Source organism: Parus major, chromosome 1 (genome assembly GCF_001522545.3).
Source record: "Parus major isolate Abel chromosome 1, Parus_major1.1, whole genome shotgun sequence".
Classification (NCBI taxonomy): domain Eukaryota; kingdom Metazoa; phylum Chordata; class Aves; order Passeriformes; family Paridae; genus Parus; species Parus major.
This window is the reverse complement of record NC_031768.1, coordinates 71,125,908-71,150,368: the sequence shown is the minus strand read 5'-3', so window position 1 is coordinate 71,150,368 and position 24,461 is coordinate 71,125,908. Positions and strand designations below refer to the sequence as shown.

General features: G+C 37.3%; 1 protein-coding gene across 3 annotated transcripts in view; it reads left to right on the top strand.

Annotated features, from left to right (window-relative positions):
* The window catches only part of IFT88 (intraflagellar transport 88), a 42,269-nt gene extending 20,871 nt beyond the window's left edge, over positions 1–21,398 (top strand). For all 3 annotated transcript variants that reach the window (XM_015642617.1, XM_015642599.1, XM_015642608.3), the window contains 7 exons: positions 713–828; positions 3,635–3,687; positions 4,202–4,267; positions 5,970–6,076; positions 11,760–11,814; positions 20,209–20,304; positions 20,982–21,398. In XM_015642617.1, coding sequence (XP_015498103.1) covers positions 713–828; positions 3,635–3,687; positions 4,202–4,267; positions 5,970–6,076; positions 11,760–11,814; positions 20,209–20,304; positions 20,982–21,103 — 615 coding nt within the window. In that variant the 3' untranslated portion in view covers positions 21,104–21,398. The remainder of the gene's footprint in view (positions 1–712; positions 829–3,634; positions 3,688–4,201; positions 4,268–5,969; positions 6,077–11,759; positions 11,815–20,208; positions 20,305–20,981) is intronic.
* The last annotated feature ends 3,063 nt before the right edge of the window (positions 21,399–24,461 follow it).

Here is a 24,461-nt window from a genome sequence, read left to right as displayed (position 1 = left end):
TACATTATGTATACAGTTGCCTAAAGATAGGCAGCTTCTTTCATTTCAAACCAGCTGTACTGCTGTCCATACTTCATAGAGATTCTTCTATGTTAGAAACAAGAATAAGACAGGAAGTGTCTGGTGCAATCTGAGAGTTCTCTTTCTTTATCTGTGCAAAGTGAGGATGACCAAAGGCTGCGTTTCAATATGAATTACTAGCTGAGTTGTGCTTGATGATAATTTTGCTCTTATTTCAGAGGGAATTTCTAAAAAGCTGAAAATGCTATTCATGTGCTAGTTATGTATAGAAAGGAATGCTTTGGGGTGAGTTTTCCAGTAGACTGATGTGAGTGTGGAATTGTAAGTTCGTAACAATTAGTTAGCATTGTTTAATGTTTTCAGTAAGTTATTCGTACATAGATGTGATTTAAGTAAATGTTTTTGCTGTTGCAAGCTATTTAAAGTAGTATTTCAAATAAGGCTAAATGGAAAATGTGACAGACTCATCTTGGGTAACTTCTAAAAAGCATTCTGCAATTAGAAAACTTGGCATGCTTTTTTTTTCTCCCCCACCAGGATCACTTAGTGTAGCACACTACTTCCATTCATTTATAATACATGTTTTGGGCATCTGGAGAATTAAACAGTTGAGTAAGATATTCCAGAAGCAACATAAAGATGTTGTTTATCACTAAGGTTGTGTGGTTTTTCACCTTTCCTATTTTGTCAGTCATACCGGTATTTCCCTTCCAACATTGAGGTCATTGAATGGCTTGGAGCGTATTACATTGACACCCAGTTCTGTGAAAAAGCCATTGAGTACTTTGAAAGGGCAGCACTTATCCTGTAAGTAGTTATTATTTTATTCCTACTCAGATTTCTGATTAGACATCCATCAGTATGCCTAGGGATAAATCAGCTGGATAACTTTAATACTATAAACAAACAGCAGGGTTGAGAATAATTGTGTAATTTTTTATTTTTCTCAACTTTTTGTTCATTTACAGCATGTTTTTGCTCTTACTGTGCATTTTCAGTGTTAAATAAGATCCTCCATTGGGCCCAAGATAGTGTTAGGTATTAGAACCTATTTTTCTCTATTATCTGCCATTAAACACATCTATGAAGAGGAGAACAGTTCTCCAAAGCCACCAAGACCTCTTTCTCTGTGGCTTTATCTGAAATATTTCCTTTATATTGTTTCATTATGCGGTGAGGATTTGGTGGTAAGTGCGTGCTTTAACTGATCTTGCTGCATTTCCTCTTTCCACATAACTTCTACTTCCATCAAACAAGGCATATAAGTAAAAAAAACTGCAGAAGTCAATGAAAATAAATTGACAGGCTGAACTGATCCTGATAAGTATGTTTGAATTATACTGAGTTCAGTTCAACAACTTAATTGCTCAAATTGTTCTTTAGCAGTTTATGATGCATGTAAGTATATAGGCCATATACTTTATTTTACTTCAGAAAGGGACCTTACTAGAGAATGGTTTATAAATAAAATTTGGTCAAATTTAAATTTGTAATCCAGAGTTTAAAGAAAATTCTAAAACCATATGCACACAACCTTTTTATGTGGAAACAAATAGATGTCTGTAGGTTCATGAAGAGTTTTGTGTTAATAGTCGAACTAAAAATCACTCCCAACAAGTGTGAATTTCTGTTTCTGTGTTTTAGGAAAACTATGAAAAAATAGAGTAAGAAAGACTCTGTTATTGCTTCTCTTGTGATGGTCTAAAATTTGGCATTCTTTTTGTTCATATATGAATGACATATATGTACAAGACAGCATGTGAACAAAAAATTTGTACAGTATAATTCAAGGAAAAATTATACTGCAAATAGGTTGCAAAAAGTTCAGTAAGAAATCCTAATTCTGGCTTGAGATGCTTGGGTTAGAGTAGATTTAATTACATATGAGAAAATCTAAGGTTTAATTAAGGGTTAAAATGAAAAAAATAGAGAAAAACAGACTTCACTTAAATGGTAGTATATTTATAAAGAAATAGAGAAGTAGATTAGAAAAAAATACATGGGAGAAAGTTGACAGAAATCACAGTTCACAGGTTTGCCAGTATTCTTTTCCCTACAAATACTGGCCACCCTAAAAAATCGTATTTTAGTCAAGCTACAAGATTGCATATGTTGGCATTCATGGCCTTCTAAGAAAATTTGGAAAGAAACAGCTGAGAATAAAAAGAATTATTTCATAATCTTGTTTTGGCAAAGATTTAAATATTTTGTGCTTCATGTCGCGCTCACTCCATGCATGAAGTATGTGGATTGGAAAGTACTTACGAAGAATTGGCATATTAAATCCTTCAGAATTATTTGTAATCTTTCTGTAATACAGAAAAATTATTTCTCTGTGGGAAAGGATTTTTAGTATCAGATAACAGAGCCTAAATATTTTGCTGTTTATTTGGTATTAAAAATAGAGACTAGATATGCTAATTGGTAAATATGAATGTAACTATAAATTGCTACTAACTTTAAATAGATTTGCATTTTAAAATTATATCCTTATTTTAACTGTGAAGAGCATTTTTAAAAATTTGTTTAGTGCTTTCAGTGTTTTAATCACAATTACCACTTTTTGAGTTGCATTCTAAGAGAAAATGTTAGACAATGAATTGGGAAACTGATTTTCACTATTTTATTTTTCCAAACATGCTTAAATCTGTCATTAATAAAGGAGTTAGTGCAGTTAGTACTTGCTGCTGACAATTTATCCTCTCTAGACTTTTCATACTGAACTGCAGAATAAATTCTATTATGGTGTGTGTTTGGCTGCCTTTCTTTGCAGGAGACACATTCAGCTGAAACTAAAAAGGTGCAACATTTGTATTTCATGAACTTGCTTGGCAGCTACCTGACAAACAGATTGCTTAGAGTTAAAAATGTCCTGTGCTATGATTAGAGAGAAAAACTGAAGAGGATAAGTAGAAAATTATTCTGAAAATGTTAAATTACAGCACCTTTTTGATATGCTGCTATTCAATTGTAAGCCACACATGCAAAGTGCATTGGCTTTTAGAGGATGCTTATACTGTTAACATGAAAATTTCCTAATTTTCACATTATCTTAGTAAAAATGAGGAAAGAGTCCAACAGTTTTATTGTACATGCCCAAGCATCTCAAATATTTTCCCTGACCATACTGTCACCATTATGTGCTAAAGAGAGAAGTACAGGCAGCAGCTAGGACATCGAGGTGACAGCACAGAGAGGGAGACAGAGTTCAAAGTGGGGACTGTGCTTCCTGGCAGGAATCCCTTGGGCATGCATGGGACCCTAGTGGTGGGACCTCCTCAGAATACAATTTAGCATTTTGTTCCTCCCCCATTGCATGGTTCTGTATCTCTGACAAAGATTAGTAGCTCATATGTCAGGTCTGCTAATTGTGTCTGGGCACAGAATCGTGAGCCCAAGAAAATCTCTAACATGGGACTGAAAAATGAGTGACATCAAATCCTGGAAACAGGTGCATGGTGCAGCAGTGTGAGCTGAGCAGGCTACATTCTTTCTAGGAATGCAACATGCTAGGTGAAAAATTGATTAATAGTTAAATAGTAGGTCTTTACCAGTGCTATGCAGAGTTTGCATTGTTTGGCAGCGTATGTGATTTTGTTTTATTTATATGCAGGCCAACACAAGTGAAGTGGCAGCTGATGGTTGCCAGTTGCTACAGGAGAAGCGGTAAGTTCTGTAACTCTTTTGTAATTGCTTACAGGTTTGTTACATTTTTTTGTAATTCATTGGGGTTGTTCAGCTTGGAGAATAATAAGAGGGTTTTATAGGAAAGATGAAGACAAGCTGGGGTCTGCAGTTCCAGGTCATGGAGCAATGGTTTTAAACTGAAAAAGGCTAGACTCACACTGGGAATAAGGGAGAAATTCTTTATTGTGATCATGGTGAGACACTGGAACAATGGTGTCATAGAAGAAGGTCTGAAAGAAAAGCAAAATTCACGAACCTCCTCCTCATTAATTCTGTTATTTACAGAGTAATTTGGACTGTTTTCAGATGTTCTTAATTTTTACTATCCATTAATAAAGAACATTAAGTTTGGTCTTATCAAATTTGGTCCTACAATATTAAATCATTTACTCAAACTAAAAAGATGATTTGGTGTTAAGGTGTTCCAATTTCTCATCAAGTATTCTTTTTTATGTTTGAATATGTGGATAAGAGATGTTTGTTTTGTTTGCAGGCAACTACCAGAAAGCTCTGGAGAAATACAAAGTCATTCACAGGAAATTCCCAGAGAATGTTGAATGTAAGTTGTTTCATTCCATGGTGTAACTATCAAAGGAAACTTGGTTACCTTGAATTGGTTCGTTAGTAATCACATGATTTATTTTTCATATGAAAATACTTCCACTAATGAACATTTTTATCCATTTGAATGCTCATGTTTTTTGTGACAACACTGACGGGTGATGTAAGAAATACGAGGGTAATGCTGAAGAAGAGCAGTGAAAATAAACTTCAGCTGAGTTGCACTGGATGAGTTCTTTCTCGTGCATACATCCTAGATTTTATAACTGTTATTTATTTAATCTTTCTTATGAAAAAGATATGTATTTGTACTTCTAATTCCTGCTAGTTGAAACTCCTGCTATAAATTTCTGGATACGAGAAAATCTAATTGCTAAGTTTTATCAAAGTCAGGGTTTCCAAAAAAAACGTGGAGGGTAAGATTTTGTTGCTGGGTTTTTAACTGTAGTTTGTCACCCAGTCTCTGAAAAATCCACTGAGGATTTCCAAGTAAACTACAGGAAACACAACTTTGAAGAGCAAAATATTTTGCAAAATCAGTCACACCTGTACTCTAAATAAAAAAAGCCCTGTAGAAAATAAGGGTTGTCAGTGGTTATGTAAACATTCTCTTCCATCCCACACTGTGCCTCACAAATTCCAAAATACAAGGTTGTCGCCAACAAGTCTGTGCTTTCAGATGCAATGTGGGAAGAACATTCATTGTACTTTATTTTAAAATCATATCGTTCTGCTTTAACAAATTTATTGCTTTTTTATAGAGGAATCACAACTCTCTTGCACAAGTGAAATTCAGTACTGTGACTCCTCAAAGTTATAAGCAAAATATGTTCATGTTGGTCACACATATTTCAGAGGAGCATTTAGTATTTTTAGAAATGCAAATATGCTTCTGAATGTAGCTTCTATAGATTTCACAGATGGAGGCAGGAGTTAGGCAAGAGATTAATTGATTTAAGTTTGCTGCTGCTGAAACAATGGTTCTTTCCTCATCCCTCCCTGATCATGGACTTCCTAAACCAGCAGAAAACTAGCTTAGCAAAACATGAAGTAATATATTTGTGAAAGCAGTCTGGAGTGAATGGATCATGTCCTGCTTGTTTCTGCTTCAGCTCTTTGAAAGGAATGTTAACAAACACATAGGTATACCAGCAGTGCTTTCAGAGTTTGGTGGAGTGTCTCAGGAGAATGTTTCTTAGGGATTCTTTTAGTTCAATCATACAGTTACAGTTGATTTTCATGTCAGCTTTGTTGGGGTTTTTAATTCTATAAATATTATTCTTTTAAAAATCAACCACAGCCAGAGGAACAAACCATTTTGATTCACTTGGCATTTGCAAAATTGTTATCAATAAATTTCTCTTGATTGGAGCTCCTCAGTAACATCTTAGTATAGTTTCTGTGCTTTCCAGCTTCCAAAATATTTTGCAAATGTCAAGAGTTCTGAGCTAAATTAATTAGTCTGCCTTTTGCCTTCCATATATACCAATGGTATTTGTACTGTTCATGGATGCAGACACAGAGAAAATATTGAATTGCTTGCAAAATATCACAACTTGTATAGTGATACTGGACTGGAGTTACCTTCTTTGCAGTTATTTGCACTGTTTGCCATTCTGCATGTCCAGTTCTGTCAGGGTGCACTTGTAGTTTGACCTGCTTGTAAGTCCTTTTTTAACAATGCTTTGCTTTCCAATTAGGCCTTCGATTTTTAGTTCGTCTCTGCACAGACATGGGGCTGAAAGAAGTGCAGGAATATATAACAAAGCTCAAGAAAGCAGAAAAATTAAAAGAAATAAGAGAACAGGTAAGTTTGTTTATCTGTGTATCAGATGTAGATGTAGCTCAAGTAATGTTTATGATACTTCGAGATAAAACTTCCTGGTTTACAGAGGCTTATGTTTTGGGGGTTTGGGAGGATTAGTTTTATATTTCTGGTCAGTCTTGCATCTGTCTGAATAGTTTCTGAGCACCAGATTTTCTGTGATTTTTAAATACTATTGAAAGATTGGACTGTGTGGACATGATGGGAATGCCGGAGCCACTTGCATAATTCGCATAAGTCTGTGGAATGTCGTCTTTCCTACTTACTTGCCAGATTTTATTTTATACTTCAGTGTATTCATGAGCCAAGTAATAATGCAACTATAGGGAGAGATGGGAAGCCTAAGAATTTGTCCATGTAGAAGAACTCCTTTTTTTCTAATGTACAAAACTGCAGCATTGACATATTATATAGGTAGAAGTAAACTATTCACGTGAGTGCCAATTTTTAAACTTAAAAAGAAAAATAATTCCATGGAAAAGTAACAGGCTGTGAAAGGTATGAGATCATAACTTGTGTTCTGTTCAGAAGAGTGAGCTCACGTTTGTGTGTGTGTGTGTGTGTGTGTGTGTGTACTCGTGCATTGTTTTCTTGCTATTCTGGTGATAAATAAGATTTTAAAATTAAAAACAGCTGCTTATTTGAAAAGCATTATCCATCCTGTTGAACTGCAAAGTATTCAAGCTTGCTTTGTTTGTCCAGAGAACTGCCTCAAAGCTACATAGTCACATTAGGATACATTAAATCTTAACTTATTTACTTTGCTCTTAGTAACACTTACTGATCCCCTTTGATGCCAGATGATGTGCACATGCATCTTTAGCTACTTCTGCTGAAGTTCTGGGAAGCCTGAGTATACACACTGAGTATGAACACTAGGACACTAAAAATAAAGCTCACAGGAGGAAACACTGACTGAATGATTCCAGCTTCATGCTACAATCATACTTTGAGGGGCTAGCTGAAGTGTACTGACTGGGTTTTTCAGTAAGTGTAAAATTCAAAGCACTTGGGAAAATGGACAAAAGAAAGCAGTCCACAGCTGTAGTGGGATTGATATTCCTCCATGTCTTCCCATAATTGTATCAGTAAGCAAAACAGATGACCAGGAATAATGTTCCTATTCTGCAAAACTCACAATTAAGAGATTCACTGAAGTGTGTTAAACAGGCTTTGCATGGTTTCTTATCACTTCAAGACATTGATATACAAACTTGGTTGCATATCTTTTTTTACTGGTAACTTTCAGTACCTCAGTGCTTTACTTGAGAAAGCTCAGCAACAAAACCAGTTAAAACTGGATTATTTTATAATTTATTAGAGAGAGGGAGGTCCCTGGAGAAGGAAAGGCTATTTCCTTGCATATAATTCTGGCCTTTTTCTTACACTGAAGGCATTAATTATAGATGGGCAAATGTCAAGGACATTAAGGAAAACACTTCTTTTCTTTAATAAAGTTAATATTTGAGTACAATTAAAAAAAACCTAAAATTGTCATATCTCTTTATTTCATATGGGAAGCAAGAGCTTTCCCAAACACATTTCTATATTTTTTGGTGAGGAAAAGGCTACTGACAGAATGTTTAGAAGTTTAAATCCTCCAAGTAACTCACGATTTTAGTAACAGAAAACTTACGTTTTAATTATGGGGTTCTTTTCATTCTGACTTCTTTGTGTTAAGGGAATTAATTAAGTCATACCTGAATGACAAAAGTATCAGTGGGATCTAACACAGACTCCTGGTTGCACAAGTTATTGCACAGTTGGTTTAGTCTGTTCAGACTTTAACAGTGATCATAATTCAGCCGTGATGTGGGAAGCTCCCTCTGTGTCTTGCATTTCAATATTCCTGTTCAGGAGTCTGTCCACTCTATCCTGTCACAGCAGCAACCTTGCAGAGCAGGGTCATGGAATGGTTTAGGTTGAAAGGAACATTTAAAGATTACCTGGTTTCAACCCCCTGCTGTGGGCATGGAAACCTTCCACTATCAGGTTGTTCAAAGCTCCATCAAACCTGACTTTGAACATTTCCAGGATGGGCAGCCACAGCTTCTGTGGGAAACCTGTTCAGTGTCCCACCATCCTCGATGCATTTTTTTGTCCTCTACCTTTTTTCAGTTTAAAGCCATTTCTCCTTGTCCTGTCATCACAAGCCTTAGTAAAAAGTCTGTCCCCATCTTTCTTTTAAGACCAGTTTAAGTATTGAAAGGCCACAATTTCAATTTTTCCAATATTTCAATCAATATTTACCCAGAGTCTGCTCTTCTCCAGCTGAACAACTTCAACCCTCTCAGCCTGTCTTTACTGGAGAAGTGCTTCAGCTTTCTTTTCGTCTTCATGGCCTCTGGGCCTTCTCCAATAGGTCCATGTCCTTACACTTGGTACTCCAGAACTGGACACACAACTCTGAGGTCTCAAGAGAACAGAGTAGAGTAGACCTGTCTAGAACAGATAAGTGTCTATGATGGCACTTTTAATTAGTCAAAGCTTTAAGGTAGATCTGCTCAAATATTTCCTCTAGTGTGTTACCCAGAAAAATAATTAATTCGGCCTTTTGAATAAGCCTGATTGTATTGTAATTTAAGCTAAACCAATTTTCATTTAAGCAGATGAAATGCAGTAAGTTCAAAAAACCCAAACAAACCCACACAAACACTCCTCTTGCCTTTCTGCCCTCTAAAAACTACTGTCAATAATAAAAATAAAACAGGTTTATTATCAGTTCTGTCAGCTTCATCCCTGCAAACAGGCCAGTATTTCCAGCCTGAGTAAGCTCTGAATGGCAGCAAAATTCTGCCCCTGTGGTTCCAAATATACTCTCTTCAGAACCTCTGAAGTCTGATAAGTTGCTTTCTGCTCCTTCTTGCAGCTGCTTGTCTTGGTGGGACATGCTCCCATCTCCTTCTTCTGGCTTTCTCCTCTGCCACAGTGAAAACTTTCCACGTTCCTCCCAGAGGAAAGGAATAACTTCTGCCCCCAGGGAACCCACTGACACAGTTTTCTTAAAAATGAACACTGGTGAAGTTGGTAAAGGAGCAAAGACTCTAAGAAAAGATGTTTCAGGACATGCTGTGATTCAGTATGCAGCTGTCCTGCATTAATAGTAGAGTGACTACATCACATCTTTGCATCAGTGCTCTCTTGCAAACAATAGCCCTGCAGATCCTTCTTTTGCTATTGATGTTACATCTGGGTTCCCATCCTCTGGTTTTGGGTTTGGGAAGGTTTTTTTTGTTTGTTTCTTGGTTGGGGGTGTGTGTGTGTGTGATTTTTAGTCTTCTCTCTGCCATCTGGCTTTGGAAACTACTAGAATATTTTTTTCCAAAGTTCCTTCTGTCATCCATGACCATACAGTCATAAACTATTTTCTAGTTCTAAAATTACCAAATTTTAATATTTCACCATCTAAGTTTCCAATAGGAATACTGGTTTCAGTTAGCAGTACCAGATACAATTCAATTCCTGCTCCAAATTTTAGACTAGCCCTTGACTTCTCAATTGCACCCAGTAAAGACAAAATAGGTAAAATGCTAGTGTAGTATACCTGCATTTCACAGTCTGCACACAGACTTTGTCTTCCTGTAGAAATTTATCAAAATTTTCTATTTTGGCATTGTTTTTCCAGAATAAGTATATCCACATGGAGTTTATACCAAAATAAATATTCTGGAGTACTTATTTCCCTCAGCTCTCAAATATGGATAAGTTGTTAAATACTTCCAGCCAAGAATCTGGGAACATCTGTGGAGTTCATTCCCTGTAGAAATTTTTCTCCCTGCTTCTCACAGCATTTAATTTTTACTGCAACCTTCATATGTTGGAACGTTTGGTGGGAGGGATGGTGGGAGGGGGGTTGGTGTTTTTGGTTTTGTTTGTTTGCCTGGGTTTTTTTTTACTGCATTAGTCTTCCTTTTTCATGTTTCACTCTGAAGAAGACAGGTAATAGTGTAAAAGTTCACAGAGCCTCCTTGGCACTGCTGTGTACACACATTACTATTTATTTCCATTAAGTGAGCTTAATGACTGAGAACGGGGCTCGTGGGGTGTGGTGAGAAGCAGTGATGAGAGGTGCAAATGCTGGAGGGGCCTTACTGCCTTTGCCTTCAGGCATCCACATCTGGGCTAACCATCCTAAATGTCTTTTGCAGTCATGGGAGAAAAAAGCATTTTTAGGGTGGAAACCTATTTTGAATGTCTGCTTTTAGTGTGGGATTACTTACAAACTACTCACTTGGAATTTTACAGGAGTTATTCATATGTTTAAGCTGTAGTTCTTACGTAATATTTTGGGAGGAAAGTCCTGGGATGTGAATGCCAAGAGGGCACTATCACATAGGGATTGCTTCCCTTGGGCAGACTGAAGCTCAGCTTCTGCTGTCAGACTTGCTGTCAGTCATTCAACAGCTGGAGAGTCTGGATAGACTTCCTGAAGGATTGATATATATGCTACTTCACTGGGCTGTGAAAAGGATATATAATCCAAAATTCAGAGAACATATTTTAGACTTGAGGATTTCCCAAAACAAATATAAAAGTGTGAGAAAATCTGGTCCCAGACTGAATTGCTCCAAGACCAGTCCTGGTTTCACACTAGGCTCAATGCTTTCCTGTCTGACTCCTGTGGGTTTTGATTTAAAAGTTCTTCCTTTTTCTGTTGGCATGAATCTTGGAAGTTCTTTCACTTCTTTGGTATCATTCCAACTTTGCCAGACTTCATGATATTTTTCTGGTGAAAAATGAGTGAAGTTACAGTAATTTACCTGAAGACATGATGTGTTAATCAGATCCTGAATTCATATTTTGAAATAAGATGCAGAGATACTTTATTAATAGCTGAGTGCTTTAAACATCAAGTTTTGTACCTACCTATCAAAAAGTCCTTCAACTGAGGTGTCCCTTCTTATAACTGACAAGATGTATGCATAAGAAATTCAGTGTTTTACCAGAAGATCTGTCTGCCATGTCATATGAAGGTATTGCTTTGATAAACTGTTAAAGTTTTCAAATAACACTCAAAAAAAACACAGCTGGGAGATGTTTATGGTACCTTCCCTTATGCAAGAGAACTGACTTTTTAAACATAGCTTTTAAAGTATTTTCCTTCACCTTTATCTTGCATTTAACACGCAACAGCAAATTAAATTTTGCTGTGAAATACATTTCTGTGCCAAAAATTCAAAATCCAAGATCCATAGGGTGAATAGTTCTTTTTATAGATTCCCCCACTTCTTCCTTTTGAGTCTTTACAATAATAAAATGCTTGTGGGATTTACAAGATGTTAATGGGCAGAGGCTACTTTGAACTCAGGTAAGGAGAGCCGTGTTGCCTGTTTTTTCAGCTGTATTTTACAAAGAAACATCTGAACTATTTTTATGCACATTCCTTGTATAAATTCTATCTGAAGAAAAATAATTTTTGATGTAGTTTATTTGAATTTCACAGAACTCTTGTTTTATGCCAACATTGGATTTAACCCTGATTTTAAGGACAATTTTGTGTGTTGAGAAACAAGCTTTAGTAGTTACAGCATAGTAAGTCTAGTTTAACATTCTTCTACTGTTTTATTAATAAACTGAGTTAAATTTTCAATAATTTTCTCTAATAGATATTACTAAATGGGTTTTTTTGTTCTGTTCTTTTCAAACCTTTTCCACTGTTCTGCAGCGCATTAAATCTGGCAGAGATGGCAGTGCACGTAGCCGCAGAGAAGGAAGTGGTGGTAAGTAGTCAGGGCCTCTGTTTAAATATCAGTTTTGACAGGATCCTGAAGAAAACAGATTTTCTGAAGGTGTTTGTAAAGCCTCCTTTCATCCTGAAATGCATGCAAATATGCACTGAGTAATATGTAAGTACTTCACAAATTTTGTTTCATACTTTTTGATTTTTCTCATTGCTCTATGAAATCACAGCTGGTACAGTTGTATTGTACAGCATGGATTTGGTCCAACATTTGTGTTTTATATACAGATCTTAGTTTATTCCTAAAGCTAAATTTCTGATTGTTTTCAGTACTGTGGACTTGAGTGCTTTTATCCCATTAACTTGGTATTTGAACATTTTTAACTTTGGAATATTTACTAGAAGGAATCATTTATTATAACAAACCAGAACACATAAGTCATGGGAAATAGGAATTCATTGTTTCTTTATCTAACATGAAGGAAAGGGAATTTTGTGGCCACTGTGTAATCTGCAATGTTAGGTGTTTGTTACAAGTTCAGCAGATTGTTCTGTGCAGCCAACTCTGTAATAAGGATAACATACTCTTTCCTATCTGAGCTCATTCTTCCCCTTTTCTCTGTATAGCAGAACTGAAGTTCTGGAGTTTCCCTACAAGAAAGCTCACTCTCTGGCTATTCAGTCTTCCTGCTTCTGTAGATTTGCAGTGCTGATTTCCACAAATATAAACTCTTTCAATGTAAGTCAGGAAACTGCCCTGTTCTGTCTTTTCTGCACTAGGTAGCCTGCATATTGCAGGGCTAATGCTTTTTCCCTCCCATTATTAAATCCATAGGAAACTAGCAGACTTCAGGCTACTTCAGCCACCTACCAAAAAAAAATTAAAAAATAAAAAAATAAATAAAATAAAATAAAATATCCATATTTTGACCAAAAATGGTTTGTTTGTATCCTGCTTTTGGTTTATCTTGATATCAATGGGTTTCCTTACAAGATATTCCCTATGAATTCTTGCCTCTCTTCCCTTCCTTTTACAGAGAAATAATTTATGGGTTTTTTTTCTTATTTGGTAATTTTATTTCTCCACCTACATAGCAGATATATGCAAATTCTATAGGGTCATGAAAAGTCATGGCAATTACTAATGTAATCTGAAGATGACTTTAGAATGCTGTTATATTTACGAAGACTGCTTCCATGGATTTTCTGAAGGTTAAGAGTGAGTGTTAGGTGCTTGACAGAGATCTCATTCCTTTCTCACCTCAGTAGTTTCACTAGAGAAGCTTTTAAATAATTTCTTGATGTGTGGAAGAAACAACCATTCACCTAGGATTGAATTTTACCTATTCTGGGCCTCAGGCCAAAGATATTCTTTATTTAACTAACAGAGTGATATGGAAGAGGATGGAGATTTTCTGGGCTCTCCTTTGTTACATAAACCCTGTGATCAGGCAGCCAGCTGGAGGTGCCAAATAAACAGCAGTGTGAGACAAGATTGGTGCCTGTTCTCTGTCATAAAGTGGAATCCACTTCGGTATACAACAAGTAGAAATGAAGAGCAGCATTGGTAGCAGGCAGGGGTATTTACAGCTGTGCAAAACTTCACATCAGGTGTGTAGGGAAGTGGTACAAAGGCTCTCTTTTCTTCCAGTGCTATTCTGTAATTATCCCCACCCTCATTAGGGAAAAAGGGGTATGTTTCAGGAGGGAGAGAGTCAGTTACTCAGCAAAAGAAGATATACATAAGGCTCACGATGAAAGGATGCTAAGATAACATAAATTCCCCAAAGTACCAGTTTGTCAGTATTTCTTTTAAAGTAGAAACCCATATAGAAATCCAACTTCCATAGAAGTATCTATGGAAAGTTGTAATCTCCTTTTTCTTTTTTTTTTTTTTAATTTTAAAGAGATAAGGAAGAGGATGAAAGGTTAAGAAGGATCAGCATTGACCTAGAATTTTCCCTATCAGTAATTCTTAGATTGTTGAGTTCAAGATATTGTGTCAAATATATGAAAGAGTAGAAAAAACAGAGTTTGGGACAAGTTTGTATAAGAGCATGTTTGAGAAGTCTCCATTATACAAATTCAGTGCCAAAGATCCAGCCTTTCTGGAAATGACTCGGCAAACAAGCAGAGGTACAAAGAAGGTCCTGTACTGAGCCTAGAGTTAACTTCCTGCTGGGATTCTTAATTAAAAGTTGTGGTAAGCTGTACTACTTATATGTATTTTTGGAATGAGTCAAAGGCACTGGGCACATTTTAACTGGTAATGTTGGCTCTGGGGAGCCTTATCAAGTAAAGAAATGGGACACTCACAGCATCAGATGTTAAGGACTGTGTTGTATTTTCTCCACATTGTACTGAGGATGACTAAGAGGAGCACCCAAACATTTTATTTTGTCCAATGCTTGACTTTGTTCACCTGGGTTATGAGGTGTAATTTGTAGTTTCATAAATTTCTGTGCATGGCCTGTGTGAAGACATGTTTGAAGTATAAACATGGGCTATTTTATTTCATAATATTAGTGTGCTTTTGATAAATTAATGATTTCAAAAGGAAAGAAAAAAACCCACATTTGTATACATTTTAAGGTTAGTCTTTTCCAGTGGTGTTGCCAAGACCAAAAGGGATCATTTTCCTACACTGTATGAGGGATTTGCCATCATTACTGAACCCAGCGAAGCATGGAATCCTCCTCAGTTTAGTACTTACTAGCTAAATTAAAGTACTTACTAGCTCACTGAAGTCTTATGCATTCCAAATATTTTAGGTATGATGCCTGTTTTCTTTCTTTCCTCTTACCAGCTCACTGTCCCTGTACTTGTTAGCATTCCTAAGTGATTGTTTTTCTCTACAAGTACTTTGTCCCTATATAGTTATTTATATTTAGAGTATTAATAATCCAGGTTTCCTTGTTTTAGTAAATATGATCAAAAATTGCTTTTAAAGAGGAAGCTAAGAAGAAAGAGAACTATGGCAACAAGGTTTGTACTTCATAGAGCATCCAGTACTTTGCCAATATAAATTAAAATACAAGGTATATGAAATGCACCAAAGGACAGTTTCAGCAATGTGATTGGTCTGTGCATGGATGGTAGACAGAATGGAAACAGAGAGACCAAGAAAACTGATGTTTTTGTCAATATCTGTTGAAGTCTGCTCTTGTCTTGAGAGAAAGATAAACATTAAATCTAAAATCCCTACCCAAAATTGAACACATTTGTCACTCACTTATAAAAAGTGATATTTTATTCTCCCCACAATTACCAGATTTATGGTTTTCAATCTTACTTGGGTTATGTTGGAAGCAAATTACATTGATACAGTCCTGTTAAAATTATTATTTTTAATTTAAAAAAGGAGAAAAACAACCCCAAACCACAACACCATGAAATCCTGAATGGAGATAACAGTACATCTGAGTTTAGGCAGTTCTCCAAGATTTTCTTTCCAGTAATCTTTTCTTGTTTTCATACTCACTTTTTTGTGTTTTCCAAATACAGGATTGTAATCTTCAGAATTTAGCAGCTGATGCACTGTGGCTTTTACTGCCATAAGGGATTTTTCCTGTTTAATAGCATCATGCCTTTATATGTGTAGATAAGGCAAAGTATAACGTAAAGGAATCCATTCCCATGGCAGTGTTTACTTGGTTTCTGCATTTGCCCAGCTCTCTGAATGGGGAGTTTTGTGCTGGATGAGAGGAGCCATGCAGTCTTGGACAGGAGCCCAAAGAAGCAGTGTTGAATTCAATAGATGAAAGGCTGAGTACTTTACATTCTCCTTGTTACCTAGGCCTGTCAGGATGAATTTGGAAAATAAACCACATGGGAATAATTTAGGTGTCTTTTCCCTTTTTCATTTCACTGGTGACTGTGTCAGTTTGACCATCCCCAAAGATTTCCCATATTCAAACACCCTCCCGGAGGGATCTCCTTATGTATTACAGAAATATGTTTTAGATGTTAGAGCTGTAGGCATTCCAGGTAATCCTGACTGTGATAAAGACAAGAGATTTTCTTGTTACCCTGCAGCCAGGACACGACAATCATTTATATTTGCTAGGCTTTGTGTGCCTGTTGATGCCTCATTAATTACAAGTCATAGTGGGATGGTTCCATTGGCTGTGCGTGCAAAATAGAAAAAAGTTTTCTTAATTAATGGGGAAGGGGAAATCTGTTGAAATGAAGAGAATGTCTTAATCTGCTTTCTGCTCTGAACTAAGGCGTTAGCTGAACTGACATACCACAAACCATTTTCATTCAACAGAATTTCAAATCAAAAGGAACAGCAGCAAAGTTGTAAATTGCATCTACTTCCCATGCTGTTTCATAGTTTTAATATATTATTCTGCCTTCTGTACTGAACTTACTCTTCTCTTTGCTCAAACCAATGCCCATTCTTCTCCAAAGATGGTGTCTTCATCCCAAATATGAAAGATACACAGAGCTGCACTTAAGACACATTCTGGATTTAGTGGAGCGTTAGCCCACCCACTGTGCTCTTTGTTACATAAACATTTTTCAGAGGAGGTAGATTACTAAGCAGTCTTACCCTTTGATGTCTTTTCTTGATGAGTAAAATAGTACTAAAATTTCTAATTTATGTCCTTTGTGACACTGGAGGAATTTCCAATGCAGTAGTCTCATTCCTGTAATTGCAACTATTCCCCTAAAAATTCCCCTAAAAAATAAATACAAATACAATGGATTTTTAGGCTTGAAGTACACACAGGTATCATGACACAGGAAGTACAGAAACACATAAAAAAATTGAGACTCTTTTTTGCTAGCTATCACTACTTAAAGTAGGACTACTAAAAAAATAGGATTATTTTTGCAGTATGTTGCATTATTCATTGTTCTGCCATTTAAAATTGGCCATTTTTTAAAATTAGATTTTATATTTTGATTCTTTTTTTATTCCCATCCAAATTCTCTGTGAAGAAATTAGTTCAAATCAGTTTATGTAAGACATTGAACAAATCTAAATGAATGAAACAATTTAATAGAATAATTTAATTATCCTAAATATAATAATATGACCATGACTTTTAAACAGATGAGAGGAAGGAATGCACTGTAAAAGATATCGGCATGCAGAGTGTATTATTTTTGTCTTAGTGTGCATAGTCGTCAGTAAAGGCTGTTGAACACAGACTGCAAGGGAAAGGTAATGTCAACATGATAATCCAAATCTCAAGTATAATGATTTTACAGAGTAAATGCATTTATAAATCAGATTTTAAAAATATATTGACCAGCTCTGTTTAATCAATTCCTGTTGCTTTTTCAACTGAAATCTGGAGCCGTGTTCCTGCGGTCAGTTCTTGTGTAGGCGTCCACATTGTCACCCCAAAGTGAGTACAGTGGGGATGGCCTCCACATGAACTACAGTAATAGTTTATGTGGTAAAAGCCCAATAAGTTAATAAATAAGGACTGCAGATATTGTTGCAGTGAAGGTTTCCTTAGATACAGAGAGCAATTTAGTTTAGTGGTGGTCTTCCATTATTCAACAGCTGCTTTGAATTAGGAGCAGGTGTTTGTACAGTTAATACAGTAATACAGAGAGAATTAATTTGCAGTTTCAGAAATATCTACCTGTAGTCCTCTGATTGTAGGTGCAATCAGACAGATGTCAACACTCAAAGCTGTGCTTTTAGTAGAGAAAAACTACAAATGAAGCTTTTCATCCAGAGATGCACTGTTAACTTTGTTTTCTTCTCCGTATTACTTTAATGAAAGTTGGTTTCATTCCCATAATTCAAAATATATATAAATGTATATAGAATAATTTTCTAGATGGGGTGAGAGCAGCAAGGAATGATGAATAGAAATTGTAAAACTTGACTCCCAAAAGTATGCGTGTCTTTGACAAAAATGCTTTAAAAACAACTCCTTCTCTGAAGTTCTCTTCACTGTAGGATACCAAAATCCTGAAGTCTATATTGCAAGCTTATATTCCTTAACATTGCCAAGTTACATGTGAATGTATACTGAAGATGAGATTTAGACTTCTGGCAGATCGTGTTATATGGTCAACAAAATTTTTAATAGCTGCAATATTAGCATCCAAACCCTTATCCCATGGCAAGTGTCAAGCAAAGCTTATCCCAAATGGCTCAACAGTTAGGACATTCAGCTGGAGCTGTGGGTTTGAACTTGCTCAGGTTAAAGAAATCATTGAAGCCAGACCTCCCACTTCCTGAGCTTCTGTCTGACATATCCATGTAATGCAGATGATGTCAAGCACCTCTTACTTTCTTCTGGGTGCACTTTAAAATGAAAGGTACTCCTCTTCCTCATCTTTAGGTGTGCTCAGAGCATATTGCAGTCCAGAGAATTGATGTGGATTTGCATATTAGCCTAATTAAAGCTAAATGTGAAGAACTAACCAGAAGGGTTGTTAACCTTCCCTCCACTCTTGCTAGATATAATGCTCCTACAGAAGTAGGATGAGCAGTGTTACTTTGCTGATCTACCTGAGAAGTTTTCAGTAAATTACTTTTAAATGTACCTAATAAGACTTAAGGATCCCAGAACATCTAAAGAATCTAAAGAAGCCTCTGTTTTCAATTGTATCTTTTTAGGGCAGTAAGATGTGCAGGTAACTAGTGAGTATTATGATGATCCCACACAGTTTGGTTTGTCTACCATCTTTATTTTCCTTCTTTCACTTTATATAGTCTTTCACCTTCCTCTGGTAGTATCACAAACACCCATGTGTTTTCCTCCTTCGCAGTTGAAAACATTTGTTATCCCATTTTCCTCCTCTTTTATTTTCATTACATGCAGTTCTTCTTTTCTGGGACAAACCAATTAAACCTGTGGAGTCTCTTTGACTAGTTCAGTCTTCCCCTAGTGTAGTCTACTGTACTGTTCCTGTCTTTGCATCTCTTTACTGCTCCTTGTAACTTCATTTATCATCTTAAAAATTACTTGTTTTCCATTATGCAAGACTGTGCCTATTTCTATCCTGCTCTTTTTCTCATTGATTATTTGTATTTCCCTCAAAATATTTTCATCCACACCATCTTTGAGGCCCAACTCTCATCTCCTTGTTGCACAGGCCTGTCCAGAGCCAACTGAAGTCAAGGGGAGGTCCTTCTGTAATGTAACAGTCCTTTGGTTGAGTTCCTCTCCAGGAAAACTCATTGTTTCCTCCCAGTTTCTTCAAATCCTTCAAGTATTCACCTCTTTCATGAAACCTGTCAGTGAGAATCAGTCTAAGGGAAGTGTTTGTACATGAAAATACATATTCCTTGCTTTGAAATTTCAACTGTAATGAAACGTGACTGTATGTATTAGATGTTTCTTGGAGCAGAGATGTTTTCCTAAATAGGGCTAAGCAAACAGAGGTCTGTGGTAATATTCATAGAGAAATAAAGGTTTGTCACCTTGGTAGAATTTTTGGGGGTTCGGGTTTTTTTTTTCCTTTTAATTATAATAATATCTATTAAAATAACACTTGTAGTAATTAAGACAATGGAAATGTGTTGCCAAGTCCAGATTTTGTAATTAATGTTTACTGAATGAAACCTATTTTTCCTCCTTACAGATGGAAGACTTTTATTTCCCACATTGTTTGGTGTTGTAAATGAACATGTCTCTATTTGGCTGCACATCCTGCCTTGTAAATACACCAAGTCAAATTCAAAATGTTTTCTCCCAGGAGAAAAAAATATTGCATAAAAATTTGTTGTAGCAGATGAGATTGAAAGCTTGCCATGAATGTGAAAAAGAGATTCAGAGGTGAACAGAATATTTAAAGTGTCTGGAATACTGCTGTGGCAGGAGAATGTTAATCTGATGTTGTCTGGGCAGGAGGCAGCCCTTGGAGCCGACACATTCCTTGGGGCCCTGCTGCAAACTGAGCTGCCAGCACAGTGTTTACAGCGAGGTGCAGGGCCAGCATGGTCTGTACACATGAGCTTTGCCTGCCTGCCACGCAGACAGCACATGGCAAATATACTCTTCTAATTAAAAGCAAACTTAGTGTTGCATTTAACCTTGACAGTATTGAGCAGGTGGATCACACTGATGTATTAGTAAGCACACAAACATAGGAAATGTCCTGTGTACATTGTGACAGTGTTTATGTTTACCATGCTTATTTTAACTCCATAATGTGACTGTAATTTATAAGCAACTGAAATGTCAGCATTCGAAGCAGAAATATTTTAATGTGTTTACTCCAAAGTTGTAAGGCTGTATATACTTTTTAAAAAACATTAACACACGCTTGTGTGCACACAGTGTCTGCTGTGTTTTAAAGACCACTATTACAAATGAGTACTGTGTCTGTCATGAAAAGATGGTTTCTTCCAAGTCTAGTTTGACAGATAGTAGTAGCTGAATTGATGTTTTTCTTGCATTGTGGTTTCACAGAACATAACAGCATGTTATTTGTATTTTTTTTTTCTGTTCCCCAGATAGTGGTGGTACCAAATGCGAAAGACTGAGTGCCAAACTAAAAGCTCTGCCTGGAGCAAGTGAACCCTATGAAAGCAGCAGCAGTAAAGAAATAGGCAAGTGGACATCTTACACCTTTTTTACTTTCATAGTCCTCAGGGAGAGGAGAAATAAGGAGAAAGGAAAAAAAAAAAAAGTTGTTGGAAGAGTATGTAAAATCAGATAACTGGGGAGATATTTTCCCATGAAAATGAGGCTTTTGCTTCATTGTTCAGAGCTCACTATAAAGTAATTGTAAATATTAAGAAATGTGGCCCATGTTAATATAACTTTTGATATCTGTCTGCTGCACCCTTTAAGTCAGTTCTTGCCATTCTGCAGTCATAGGTTCTTCAATAGGACTGAATTTTCAAAGGCGTTCCAAATCCATATCAAATGTAGTACTTTCTAAAAAGCCATTCCTCAAACAAGTCATCAGTCTTGCTGTTCCTTGCATGTTTCTAAAGTCTTTTTCCCACTGTAGTATAATAAGAGAAATTTATTTAAAAAAAAAACAACAAAAGACTTCCATCAGTAGAACTCAGGAACTTTGCTCTTGTGCCCTGCCTCTGTTCCTGAATGCAGTGTTTTGTTCTCCTTCAGCGTTCATATGCTCTTTCTTGTCTGCATTTCAAAGACACAGATGTGTACTGCTAAATCCTAATCTTGTGTTTGATTTTGTATGTTTAAAACCAGCTAAAGTTAAAGCTAAAATAGTTTGTAACTGTTTCCCATGTATTTATTTAAACCCTAGATGCCTCCTACGCAGATCCACTTGGCCCGCAACCAGAAAGACCAAAAACAGCAGCAAGAAAAAGAACAGAGGAAGATGATTTTGCTGATGAAGAACTAGGAGAGGATCTGCTTCCAGAATAGCATATGGGCCACTCATAATTTTTTTAATCCTTGTAAAAGTTTTAGCTGAAAAACTTTTTCATTCATAATGATTTTGTACTGGATTTTTATAAACTGTTTGTGAAATACTTTGAACATGTGGTACCTTATGTTAAAAACATAGATTTGTAATTGCAGTGTCTTCTGTGATTGATTAAAAGAATAATGGTGAGGTTATTTTACTCATGCATACACATTGTAAGCTGTTTCAAATGTATCAAATGTGTAAAGCTTTTGCTTTAAGAGATAAATATGATGATAATATGAAACAGAGAAGCCTCTAAAATTTCATCTTTCAATGCAGAATACCTCGAAGCAATGCTCATAAGATTGAAAATCCCACATCCTTCATCTAAAACCAGAATATATTTAAGTCCTGTGAACTGACCTAAAAATGCTGGGTATAACCTTGGTCTTCCTTAAGGTCCCAATCCAGCAAATCACTTTGCACTGATACCAAAGAAAGCATCTTAATTTTAGTGTACACTTAGATGAACTAGGACCATTTTGCAGTCTCTTGGCAAAATGTCCTTATTTTTGGGGTTTTTCTTATTTTGAGTGGTCAGAGCCCCCACTGAAGTTTATCACTCCCCTCTTCAGCTGAGCAGGGGAGAAAAAACATAATGAGGGGTTCATGGGTTGAGGTGACCAAGAGAGATCACTCACCAAATGCCATCACAGGCAAAACAGACTTAAATTAGAGATATTAATTGAAATTATTGTTAAGAAAATCAGAGCAGGATAATGAGTCGTAAAATAAACCATGAAAACACCTTCCCCTCACCGCTCCCTTCTTCCCAGCTCTACTTCCTCCCACAGTGGCTCAGGGAGAACGGGAATATGGGGGTCACAGTCAGTTCAATGGCTTCACCCGCTGCTCAGGGAGGGGAGTCACTCCCCTGCTGCACCGTGGGTCTCTCCCGTGGGAGACAGTTCTCCATGAACTCTCCAGTGTGAGTCCATCTCATGAGCAGCAGTCCTGCTCAAACTGCTGCCATGTGGGTCACTCTTCCCCGGGCTGCAGCCCTTCAAGGACAGGCTGCTCCAGCATGGGCTCCTCTCCCCAGGGGCCTCCCATGGGGTCACAGCCTCCTCCAGGCACCCACCTGCTCCAGCGTGGGCTCCTCCATGGGCTGCAGGTGGATCTCTGCACCCCTGTGGATCTCCAGGGGCACAGCTGCTTCATCATGGGCTGCAGGGGAACCTCAGCTCCAGTGCCTGGAGCACCTCCTGCCCCTCCTTCTGCACTTGGGATCTGCAGGGCTGACCCTCTCCCAGTGTTCTCACCCTGCTCTGCCCTGGCCACAGTTACATCTGTGCAGTAACTTCTTAAAAAATTGTTCTTAAATACATTATATCAGAGGCATTACCACCATTTCTAATAGGTCCAGCCGTGATCAGCAGCACATCTGTCTTGGAGCTGCTTGGCATTGGCTCCACTAGACATGGGGGAAGCTTCTGGCAACTTCTCACAGAAGGCGCCCCTGTAGCTCCCCTGCACCTATTCAAACTTTGCAATCACACAGGTATGTCCATGATACAGCAGCATGAAGGACTTGGGATACAGTTCACAACTTAGTCTTGTAAAAGCGCTCCTGCAGATGTCAGAGAGATTTTGATCAGCAGCAGTTTCTTGATTTGGTCTGCCCAAATGCATAACTGTACATGGGGTAAAATTCTGCGGATTACAAACAATTGCACTTTTGTTCCAGCCCTGCATAATCTCACAGGCAGTTCTGGAACATGTTGTTTCCTATGTACAGCCTCCCAGGGACTTCTGGAACATGCTGTTTCCTATAGCATGAGGATCTGATTATACAGTGCTTTGGGTTATGATGAATTTGCATGTTATTTTGGAAGCAGAGTTGAGCTTTTTCTGACCTGACAACCATGTGATCCAACTCCAGCACTGGAATAATGAGTCCTGCTGACAGTCAGAATTATGTAGCCCAGGTTCATCCCCTTCAAAACCGTGTTCACTATGGCTGCATCTCTACTAGAACTGCAAGGTTGCCAGGGCAAGCCCAGAGCAGAGGAGGGGATGTGTACTGCATGTTCTGAAAGACAAGTAGCACAGCAGTGCACAGTAGCACAGTCTTGGACCATGACAATTCATCTCCCAGACAATTGCCTTGCATGATCCAAAGGTAAGCCTGGGCCAGGAACCACTCTTTGGAAGCAGCTTCAGCACATCATCCTTCCTCTTTGGTGTAAGATGTTCTTTGTGAAGGAACACAGGACTGGAGTCAAGGCTGAAGAATGATCACTGATGGAGGTTAATACGACTGGAATCTGTTGAGAAGGAAGCTACATGCTCTCCAAAGTGCTGTTGTCACCGTGCTGTTGGAACGCCTCAGGCTGTCCCACAGAGGAACACACCTGCGTGATTCAGGCATCTTAGATCTCCAAGGAAATATGTCCAGGCCAATGGAGTTTGTTTAAATAAGTACCTGTGTTATATGGGATTATTGTGCTATGTTGATATGATGCCCCTGACCCTGTCCTTGGCTGGCATTAACTCGGGTGCAGTGAATTGTGTTCCCTGCTGCCATGTATGATGTCCTTGGTCCTGCAATAGATCTTAGAAACCACAGGAGTGGAAACCTGAATGAGCTAAATAATTCTATTTTCCTCCAAGAAATTCAAGCAGAAAGTTTTTGTCAGGCTTGGTTGCACAAAACAGGCTACATCTCCAGAAGCCAGAGACTGCAGGTATGTGCCTACAGCAGCATTGAAACCCCCATCTTGTATTTATCATTCTGGAATTAGTAGCTCAATCATTTAAGATTCCTGCTATTATATTAATTTATTATTTTATGTTAGAAGAGCAGCAACATTTAACCTAGGAAAATGCTGGCCTCCTCGAGAAACTGACTCATGAAATATTTTAGCTTCTATTGTCATGAAAAGATCTATTATACAATACTTAAATTAAAACTACATATTAAACAATGTTCAATTGACCTCTTAGACTTGAGATCTTCCTCAGGATAGGAATAAACTCTTTACATGTATGAAAAACCTCTCTTTGTACAGTAGCTAAATATAAATGACTACTTGAGTAGTATTTTATTTATTTCTGAACAAGCCTAGCTCTACAGCATCAAAACATTCTTAATCATATATTTAATGTTTTTCTTTGAATATCCTTCACTACAGATTGATGACTTATTACTTCTAAAACAAACCTATTCCAGAGTAAAATAGGAATTGAAAATTGTACAAAGATACAGTTCATAGATTCATAGAATGGTCTGTTTTGGAAGAGACCTTAAAGATCATCCAGTTCCAACCCCCCTGTTGTGGGCAGGAACGCCTTCCACTAGACCAAGTTGCTTCA